Source organism: Chrysochloris asiatica, unplaced genomic scaffold, assembly GCF_000296735.1.
Source record: "Chrysochloris asiatica unplaced genomic scaffold, ChrAsi1.0 scaffold00115, whole genome shotgun sequence".
In the NCBI taxonomy this organism is placed as follows: domain Eukaryota; kingdom Metazoa; phylum Chordata; class Mammalia; order Afrosoricida; family Chrysochloridae; genus Chrysochloris; species Chrysochloris asiatica.
Genome location: NW_006408633.1, coordinates 9,760,345 through 9,771,631, shown reverse-complemented (window position 1 = coordinate 9,771,631; position 11,287 = coordinate 9,760,345). Strand labels below are relative to the sequence as shown.

General features: G+C 40.1%; 1 protein-coding gene across 1 annotated transcript in view; it reads left to right on the top strand.

Moving 5' to 3' along the window:
• Positions 1-815: 815 nt before the first annotated feature.
• FIP1L1 (factor interacting with PAPOLA and CPSF1) overlaps positions 816-11,287 on the top strand; it is a 127,480-nt gene continuing 117,008 nt past the window's right edge. The window contains 6 exon segments of the mRNA XM_006868064.1: positions 816-1,069; positions 2,205-2,218; positions 2,220-2,250; positions 2,356-2,395; positions 6,721-6,778; positions 8,252-8,355. Coding sequence (XP_006868126.1) covers positions 985-1,069; positions 2,205-2,218; positions 2,220-2,250; positions 2,356-2,395; positions 6,721-6,778; positions 8,252-8,355 — 332 coding nt within the window. The 5' untranslated portion in view covers positions 816-984.

Genomic DNA, 11,287 nt, shown 5'->3' with positions numbered 1-11,287 from the left:
CATTTGTTGATAGGGTTTAACTTAAAATTAGAAGAAACAGCTGAAAATCAGAAAATGTATGTTAAAAAAGAGTAAGACACCCCCCCCACACACAAACTTATGTTACTTAACAGATATGTTAAGATGGGTTAACATATTTGCAGCAACAACGGCCTGAAATACAACAATTGAGGATAGCTGGGAAGAGTTTTGTTGTTGTGCATAGGGTCACTATGAGTCAGAACTGACTCCAAGGCCCCTAACAACAATGCTTTTTGACCTACCCTTGTAAAGATGGTTGCTCTGGAACAGAGGGCAGTGGAGGATAAAAGGGTTTTGATCTTAACTGGAATGTTGTTTTGTGTGCATATTTACCAAGAAGAATGTATTATTCTTATACTAGTCTTTTCTTTTGCTTGCTGCGAAAATGTAGTTTTTAGTGGGCACGAATTATTTCTTCTCTGATGAGAAGCAGAACCGAAGGGTCGCAATTCCCTTAACAAGGTTGATAACAACTTGTAAAGAACAATAGAACGCCTTTCTGAAGTTTAAACAGAAATGGTTGGGAAGACAAAAGCATCACGGACAGAAGGGAACAATGGTGTACTATTCCGCAAACGCAATACCGATTATTAGAAACCAGGGTGGGGGAGGAGAACTCTGGCCGACTTAGAAGGCGCCCAGGAGAGAAAACCACGCTAGAAAGCAAAGCGGGAGTCCGTGGAGGCGGGGCCACCTGAGAAGAGCATGCGCAACCGGGCCCAGGTGGTGACCGCCGCGGAAGCGAAGCCATCTAGAGACGCAGCGCCGCTCGGGTGCTACTGCGCTTGCGCAGGCGGACCTGCGCTGGTGTCTTCATCTTTGCCACTTCAGCTGCCTCCCCTGGATTTGAGTCGCGCGCTTTCTTGGTTCCCTCGCTGCTGGGTTGGCATCCCTCTCGCGCCCCTGGGCAAGGGGTCTGAGGGGGCTGTTGATCGCCGCCTTTAAGTTGTGCTTGGGGCGGCCATGTCGGCCGGCGAGGTGGATCGCCTAGTGTCGGAGCTGAGCGGCGGGACCGGAGGGGATGAGGAGGAAGAGTGGCTCTATGGCGGTACGGAACTTCCTGTCCCTCTCTCTTTCTCCCGGCTTCTCTCAGGCCGTCCTTCCCGGCCCGCAAAAGGCCAGCGTCCTGAGTTTCTGAGGCCGCCTGCTTGGGCCTAATTTAGGCCCCGCGCGGCGTGCGCTCCCTTCCCCCTCCCCGTTCTGTCCTCCTGGTTCTTCCCCCCGCCCAGCCCAGCCCAGCCCAGCCCACGCCCCCAACACGCAGCTGCCGTGCTGGGGAGCCGGGTCTCGGGGTTCGGGTCCGGGGACCTTGTCCTTCCAGCGGGACTTATCGCGGGGTCCCTCCGCCACGCTCTGGACGCCAGTTTCTTTCTGGATCCTGAGGTGTGTTGGCGCGCCCTTTCCTGCTCCTTGGCCGGAGGAGCCCATTAGCGCCCCTTCTTTGAGAAAGACATTCTGTGCTAACAGCAAATAAAGTTAATGCTGCACAACTCAAGGCTGGTTTCTCAATGGTCAGTTTGTGTTATGGAAGACACCTGCAAGGGTACTTCCTGGATGAAAGTCGTGCTTTCAGAATAATTTTATAAGAGAGAAAGATGGAATACATTTTATGGCCCATAAAGAAAACCTTAAGCATTAAGCATTCAGGTGAAAATTTTTTTTGTTTTATTTTGATTTTGAACCCACATCATAGAAGTACATATCTCAGGTCCCTTAGACTCATAAATTTCAGCGTCATTTTGTCTTTCTTTTTCTCTAAATTTAATGCAGCTAGTGACTATCCTCCTCAGAGGAGGTAGACATGTGTTTGTTAACTTTCATAAGTCACAGTTTTCATCTTGTCTGTTACATCAGATTTGCAGGTTACTGATTGCTGGCCTAAGGTTGATATTCTTGATTCATTTGAGCAGTGTGCAGGAAGAGAGCCCGCTTGTGTACCATGCTGTTCTGTGATGTAAATTGGATAAACCTGAATAGCAGTTGTCAAATTCCTTATTTTTGGGCAGTCTATGGACTAGAATACTCTCTGAAATGAAAATGGGTAGTAGGATTTGTTTTGCAAAAGATAGGAAAATCTTCAAAAGTTCTCAGATTAATTTATATAGAAGTAAGGTGATACATGTATTTTCCATAAAAGACTTATGTTACATTATAAGGTGACCTAACTTTGGATGTGCTTATAGGCCCATGGGACGTGCCATGTGCACACTGATTTGGCAAAGGACTTAGGTTAGTGCTTGTGGTGATCATTTCAGATTTTCCTAATGCTTGTTTCTTTTGAGAGTATGTTGCATATTTATTTTATTGTATTACCTTTTTTTTTCTTTTTTGTAGATGAAAATGAAGTTGAAAGACCTGAAGAAGAAAATGCCAGGTTAGTAAGATATCCTGTTCTTTGGCAGTTGTTTGATGCAGTGGTTCTGTCAACAATCAGAATTATTTCATTTTACTCATTGGCTTGATTACAATATTTTGACTCAAGAATGGAGGACATTGAATCCTTAAGAGTTTCTTCTCATTTTGGGACCCCATCCTAGACCACTTCTATTTGTTTGCAGCTTGGGGGACCAAGTGTTTGAATTTAGAGTTTCTTAACTTTTCACAAGTAAGTTTTTTTTCTGAATGAGCTCTGTGGTGTGCTGTAACAAGTTCTGGTGGTACAGTGGTTAAAGTGCTTAGCCGCCCACCGAAAGATCAGCGATTCGCATCCATGAGAGAAAGATGAGATAGCCTGTCTTGGTAATGACACATTATTGTTAGGTGCCATGGCAGCAGTGCCTACTCAAAGCTACCCAGTCTAGGGTTTCCTTTAAGTCTCTTTGGAAGCAGAAAGCCTCATCTTTCTCCCACTGAGGGGCTGAACGGTGACCTAGTGGTTGGCGTGCTTATTTTACAGAGCCACCCTGCTCCTCATAATGATAACACAGCACTGGAAACCCTGTGAGTCAGTTTTACTCTGTCCTAAGGAGCTCTGGTAGCGTAGTGTTTACGAATCGGGCTGCTAATCTCACAGTCAACAGTTCGAAACTTCCAGCTGTTCCGCGGGATAAAGATGATGCTTTCTGCTCCTGTAAAGATTTACAGCCTCGGAAACCCTGTACAGGGTCACCCAGGAGGATTGTTGTTAAGTGCTGTCAAGTTGGTTCTGACTCATAGTGAACCTATCTAGGGTTTCCAGAGCTGTAAATCTTTATGGGATCCATAAGCCTCATCTTTCTCCTGCTGAGTGACTGGTGGACTCGAATCACTGATCTTGTGGTTTACAGTCTAGTGCTAATCCTGCAGAGTCACGGTGCTCTGTATACCCACTAGGATGGCTACAGTGAAAACATAATAGTAGTTGGTGAGACTAGAGATTAATTGGAACCCTCATATACTGTTGGTATATGAAGGATTATAAATGATGCAGTGGCTTTGGAATCCAATCTGGCAGTTCCTAAAAATACGAAAAGTATACAGTTACTATGTTGTTGTTGTTAAGTGCCATTGAGTCGATTCCAACCCACAGTGACCCTGTATAGGGTTTCCAAGGAGCAGCTGGTGAGCTTGAACTGCTGACCTTGCAGTTCAGACGGCTTTACAGTCTAGCGCATTAACCCACAGCACCACAATATGACCCAGCAATTCCACTCCTAGAGTACTTTCACAGTTGGCTTTCACAGTTTGATGCAACTAAACCCCATTACCGTCAAGTCAGTTTTGACTCAGAGCGACTGATAGGACAGAGTAGCACTGTTCCATAGAGTTTCTGAGGCCGTAAATATTTATGAAAATTGCCTGTCTCATCATCCTTTTACAGAGCTGCTTGTGGGTCTGAACTGTCAAACTTTCGGTTAGCAGCTCAGTGCTTAAGCTACTGCACAACCAGGGCACCTTGTGTGATTCAGCTGGAGAAATGAGAGCATACATCCCTAAGGACTTGAACACAAATATTCATAGAAGTGTTCTCCATAATAGCCAGAGAATGGAAACTACCCAAAGGTTCAGCACTTGATGAATAGATAAACAAACTGATATATGGCCATACCATTGAATACTTTTTGTTAATAAAAACAAATGTTAGTCACAACAAATAAATGCTGATACATGAATGAACCATGATAACATGCCAAGAAGTCAGTCACAAAGGACCACCTATTTTATGATTGCATGTATATGAAATACAATAGTCAAGTCCAAAGAGAAAGTATAAGTGGTGTCAGTGGTTACAAGGAAAGAAGAATGGGGAGTGACTCAGAGATATGGTCTGTGTTTTGGAGAAGGTAGAAGTGATGAAATGTTCTGAAATTAGGTAGTTGTTTTGTGATGACACTTTTGTAGTTCATGAAATACTAAAAACCATTGAATTATATACTTTGAATAGGTGGATTGTAAGGAGCTCTGGTAGCGTAGTGGTTAGGAATCGGGCTGCGAACCTTAAGGCCAGCAGTTTGAAACTACCAGCCGCTCCGTGGGCGAAAGATGAGGCGTTCTGCTCCTGTAAAGATTTACAGCCTCGGAAACCCTGTGCAGGGTCGCTATGGGTCGGAACCGACTCGACGGCACTTAACAACATCAGTGGTGTTTAATTATATTTTAATAAAACTATTATGAAGAAAGATAGATGGAAGGAAAAAGGAGAAGTAGGAATAAGGAGGAGCTGAAATTAGAATATACTTTCTCACCCAAAAATAGTGTTCCTTATAGGTCTCTTGGGGCAGGGAGCTCTTCCAAACCTATGTTTCAACTTAGTGCGTTATCTTACTTGTGTACCTGTTGTTAGAAATTGTTCCCAGCATCTTTGTAACTAAGGAGTCCTAGTGGCACTGTATGGTTGGCAGTTCAATCCCACCAGCAACTCAGCAGGTGAAAGATGAGGCTCTCTGCTCTTGTAAAGATTGACAGCCTTGAATTCCTTTGTAGGGCTGCAATGAGTCAGAATCGATTGGCAGTGGGTCTGGGTTTTTTAAGTTTTTCTTTGTGACTAAGTTCGTTGCTGACACCTGTTTCTAACCATTATATGACAATCTTGAATTCTGTTGTGTTTTATCTAATTCTCGGTTAAACGTAGTAATGATACTGTTTTGTATCATAGAAGACAAAGCGGGATTTGTTTCTGGCTATCAAGAATCTTCTTTAGACACGAAGTAAATGTCCTGAAAAATTATAGTTGGATATTTGTTTTCTCACGTCAAGCAGTTGTTGTTGCTAAGTGCCATGGAGTTGGTTCCGACTCACAGCGACCCTGTACTGGGTTTCCGAGGCTGTAAAACTTTACGGGAGCAGAAAGCCTCATCTTTCTCCTGTGAAACAGCTGATAGTTTCGCACTGCTGACCTTGTGGTTCGCAGTCCGATTCATAAACACTACGCTAATACTGAAAATTTAACAGAGAAGTTTTCTGTTTTTACCTTCCATCGTTTTGCTTTATTTGGTGATGATATTTAAAATACTATTCTAGCGGTTAAATTAGTTTATGTTGGCACTGGTGATGGTGGTGTGCCATGAAATTGGTTCCCGTACAAGGTTTCTGAGGCTGTGAATCAGGAGCAGAAAGCCTCATCTTTGTCCTGTGGAAAGCTTGGTAGTTTGAACTGCTGACCTTGAGGTTAGCAGCCTGACTTGTAACCCCTATGCTACCAGAGCGCCTTTATTTTGGTACTACTTCATACAAAATAGAATTTAAAGATTATCAGAAAAATAGTGAAAAGAGCTCTGAACTGTATCAAATTTTGAGCATTAATCTTAGAAATACTAATTAATTGTGAGACTTGGGGCAAACCGCTTAGTTGCCTTGTACTTGTGTAAAATGAGGCTATGGCTCATTCAGTAGTCTAAATAATAATTATTAAAAACTCAAGAAACAATTTACACTATAATGGTAGAAGTGTTATTAGATTGTCAGTGGCCATTTGGAATGTTCGTTGTTATATATTTTGTTGGCGTCCAGGTGTGGCGCTGATGGTTAATGCGCTGGGCTGGTTTGAACTGCCGTTCAGGGTCCCCAACTGCTCCTTGGAAACCCTGTATAGGATTGCTGTGATTTGGTGACAGCTCCATAGCACTTTACAACAACAACAGTTAGTTTTGTTGTCAAGTTGGGAAGTTCAGGTTTTATCTGACCTTAAAAAATAGTTGTTCTAATTCATCAAAATTAGATTTCAGGCTCCTTGTTACTATCAATTTGGTGGACAAATATTTAAAACCTTAGAATTTTCTTTATTTTTTTATACAACGGTGAACATATATCCAATAAGGTTGATAAAACAGGAAACCAGAAAGAAGCAGGTTTATTGACTATTAAGAGATTTAATGTGTTGATATCACAAATCTGAATTTCTTGCACATCAGGAAAAAGAGGAAACTGTTACATAGCAATTATAGATATAGTAGTATCTGGCATGTAGTGGATATCCAGAAAAGATTTAGAATAAGTAGAATTGACTAAGTGTGTTACCTATTTTTAAAATGTGAAAAAAATCAACAGCTCACTGAGAGATTGCAAGTCATTAACCAATTATGTAGGCAATTCCACTTTACTTTCAATGATCACTACTTGTATGTAACAGGAAATGAGAGGTAGTTTTTACCATCTTCATTCTTACCATTTAGAGGAGACAATAATTTTAGGAAACTGTATTAGACATAGTTTGAAAATAATAATATAAACTATATCTGTATTTTAGAAAAGTAATGTCTAACTTATTTTTGCTGTTCCTAGTGCTAATCCTCCATCTGGAATTGAAGATGAAACTGCTGAAAATGGCGTACCCAAACCGGTAACATAAGACTTTGAAATGTGGTTATTTTCCTGTTTAAAATCTTTATGAATAGCTTACTACTTTATTTAGGAACAGGGTCAAATGTTTGCATGCGTTCTGTATCCTTCTTCCATCTTCTGCACATCTGTGCCATCAAATGCTGACAGAGGGACTATTGAGGAGGAGAATGTTGTTGTTAAGTACTGTCGAGTTGATTCCGGTCCATAGCGACCCTGCATAGCGTTTCTAAGGAGCAGTTGGTGAGCTTGAACCACTGAGTTTGCAGTCTGACACATTAGCCCACAGCACCACACGAGACAATAGTACATGTGCCAAGACTTGAAGCTTAGTACTTTCAAGTAACGGAATGGTCAGTATGTTTATATCATAGTGAACGTGATCTTCAAATGGAACATTGAGTCCCACAACCTAAATTTGAATGTCACAGTTTTTTAGCCAATACTTATAAAATTTAAGTAACAGTTCCTGATCCTGATAAAGTAATGTTTTGTGGGATGAAGTATAATTAGATCTATGAATATTTTAATATCTTAATCCTTAAAAATAAGGAGCTCTGGTAGCAGAGTGGCTATGAGTGAGGCTGCTAACCTCATGGTCAGCAGTTCGAAACTACCAGCCATTCCACGGGAGAAAAATGAGGCTTTTTGCTCCTGTAAAGATATACAACCTTAGAAACCCGATACAGGGTCCAGGGTCTCTGTGAGTCGGAATTGACTCCATGGTATATACCACTACCACAACCAGTCCTTAAAAATAGTTAATGTTGCAGGCTTGAACGTGTATATTTAAAAATATTTTGATTAGGTGATACGCTTATTTATTATGTGAAGGAAATAATTGCTTTTTGGAGCCCAAAGAACTGGCTCAACTTTTATGCAGATAGAACATCATTTGCATTAAGAACCTCTTCTTGTTGTTGTTAAGTGCCATCGAGTCAGTTCTGACCCATAGCGACCCTGTACAGGGTTTCCGAGGGTATAAATCTTTACGGGAGTAGAAAGCCTCATCTTTCTCCCGCGGAGTGGCTGGTAGTTTCAAACCACTGACCTTAAGGTTCGCAGCCCAATTCGTAACCACTACGCTGAATAAATGTCTGAAATAGTTAAGCTGCTCTGTATTACTTGATGCATTTGAGCAATGAATCTTAAAAATTGGTTCCGCTTAACTTTATATTCTTTTATAAAGAATTCTTCATGTGCTTATTTTATAGAATTTTGACCATTTTGCAGTTGCCTTTTGGAAAAAGTACATAAGGAAATATTTACAAAAAGACGATGTTCAATGGAGTGTTACTTTTTTATTTGTAGTATTATCTTTTTTAATCAGGTAGAACAACAAAGTTATGAATGTGTTAAAATTAGTTTATAATTTTGCTCTAACTTCTCAAGAAACAAAATGAATATTTCAGCTACTAAATTCAATAGAAAAATAAGAGTATATGATATTTTATAATTGTTTTTATTGGTGTAGAAAGTGACCGAGACTGAAGATGACAGTGATAGTGACAGTGATGATGATGAGGATGATGTTCATGTCACTATTGGAGACATTAAAACAGGAGGACCACAGTATGGGTAAGCTGTTTTTAAGTAAGAAATAATTAATTACCTGAGCTATATCAAAAATAATAAGGCTATATAGAACCATCTACGGTTGATTCCATTGTTTTACATTTTTCCGTATTTCCATGACTGGAAAGAACTCTGGTAACAATTTTACCATGAAAGGAATTTTCCATAAAGATAATTTGGTGTTAAGTGCCCTCAAGTCCGTTCCAACTGTTAGTCCCCTGTATGGGGTTTCTGAAGGAGCTTTGGTAGCGTAGTGGTAACAAATTGTGCTGCGAACTGCAAGGTCAGCAGTTCGAAACTACCAGCTGTTCTGCGGGAGAAAAATGAAGCTTTCTGCTTCCGTAAAGGTTTACAGCCTCGGAAACCCTATACAGCGTCCCTATGAGTCGGAACCGACCTCACGGCACATAACAACAACAACATAGGGTTTCTGAGGAGTGGCTGGTGAGCTTGAACCGAAGACCTTCCTGTTTAAACTGGCATTGCAGTCCAGTGCATTGACCCACAGTTCCATACCAGAACTGTCAAATGGAAGCAGCAGTATTTGATTCCTAAAATTTAAAATGTTTTTAGAAAATAATGAGTTGTACAAATTCTTCAGTTAGATTCCTTGAAGAGCAGCTTACATCTCTTTATCCTTTCATTTGTTACTAATCCATACCTGAACTTAGGTTTTCTGTTTTTTTGTTCAACAAAAACATCTATTCATTCAACAAGTAATTTGAAAAGATGTAATCTTATTTGTCTGGTACTGTGTACTTCTGGTATAGTGCTGTGGGTTAATGCGCTGGACTGCAAAGTTGGTTTGAAAACAAGGTCTGTAATTCAAACTCACCAGCTGCTCCTTGGAAACCTCATACAGGGTCGCTATGGGTTGGAACCGAATTGATGGCATTTCACAACAACAACGTAGTAATAATAATTGAAAATAATCCAAAAATATAAAAAGTAGTCTTTATTTTTCAGAAGTAGTGAGGAAGATAAATATATGAGTAAAAATTGTAAGTGCTAAAGAAGATAAATATGTACAAAATGATTTGAAAGATTAAGAGGAGACCTGCTTAAAGCCCTCAGGTGTTGAGAAAATTACAGAGGAGCTAACAGTTGCTTTGGATTATTCTTTAGATAGAAGGAGGAGAACTAATGATCTAGGCAGAAGGCACTGCTTAGATCAGAATTGGGAAACCTCTGGCCCGTGGGCCATATAAGGCCCACAGAATCATTTGGTCTGTTCCTGCCAAGACAGCCACAATTCCAGTCATCACATGAGGGTTGAGTTAATTAAGTGTTTGACCAAATATAGCAGGGCAACTTTTAAGGTGATAGATAATTCTGTTTGACCTGTGAATGATGTAAATTTTGACAGAAAAAAGGTTCCCCACCCCTAGCTTAGCTAGACAGTAATGAATGGTTTGGACAAGCCATATGCATGAAGCATAAGGTAAATGGGAATGGATGATTGACGTCACAGAGCATGTTATTTGTCATGCTAAAGAAGTAGATTTTTACTATGTTATTGTGGAACATTTAAAAGGTTTTAAGGCACAATGGATTATTATTAAAGATAATTCTGGTCATACATTGGGATATATTAAATGAGAGAAATTAGTTAATTTGAAGTAGTTTTCCAGGACAGATGATAACACTAACTAAACCAGCAGCAGCATTATAGGGATGAATGAAGGGGAAAATAAGGCATATTTGAACAGAATAATAAATAGAAATTATTTGGGTTGGTTGTGGTGGAACAGGACAGAGAGTTCAAACATGACTTGGTGGTTTGTAGGGCAATTAATTGAGTATATAGCTAGCATATGTTCCAGAACCAGTGGTCTTCATACTGTTTTGCATAGGAGCTGTACTATAATGCATTCCCATAGCAGTGAATAGGGGTTTCAATTTCCCCATGGCTCTGCTACCATTTGTGGTTTTTTATTATTTTTCCCACTTTTTTAAGTTATCCTTTATTATTGTTGGGTGCTGGAACACGAACTTGTGGTGATCTGTATGGGGTTTCCAGTGAGCAGCTGGTGGGATTGAACTGCCAATCTTGGGATTGGCAGCCAGTTGCTTGTCTTGCAGTGCCATACCAGGACTCTTAGATATCCTTGTGGGAGTGACATGATATCTTACTATGGTTTTGATTTGTATCTTTCTGAGGGCTAATAACATTCTTTTCATGTCCTCTTTGGTAATATGCCTGTTCACGTCATTTGTCTAGTTTATGATTGGGTCTTTTTTTAAAATTATTTAATTGGTGATATTTTAGATATATTTTGATTATTAGATTATTATTGGATCTATGTTGCAAAGATGTTCTTCTAGTTGGCAGTTGGTCTTTTTACTTTTTTGGTAAAGTCTTTTGATGAACACAAATCTTCAGTTTTTGCAAGATCCCTTTTTTAAAGATTATGTTTATCTGTTTGTGCTTTTGTTGTTGTATCAGATAATTCATTATTAAAAGCTAAGCCTAACCTTGCTCGCTGAAAGTGAAGTGGACTTAAAAAAAACATTTACTGATGAAGATCAAAGAGCACAGCCTTTGGTATGGATTACATCTCATTTTAAAGAAAACAAAAATCCTCACCACTGGACCAATAAACAACATTCTTATTAACAGAGAAAAGATTGAAGTATCAAGACTTCATTCTTCTTGGATCAACCATCAACACTTATGGAAGCAGCAGTCAAGAAATCAGATGACGTATTTCATTAGACAAATCTGTTTCACAAGAACTTTTTAAGGTGTTGAAGAGCAAAGATGTCAGCTTGAGGACTAAGGTGCGCCTGACCCAAGCCATGGTATTTTCAATAACCTCATATGCATGTGAAAGCTGAACAGTGAATAAGGAAGACCATGGAAGAATTGATGCCTTTGAGTTACGGCGTTGGAGGAGAATCTTCAAAGTACCATGGGCTGCCAAAAGAACCAATA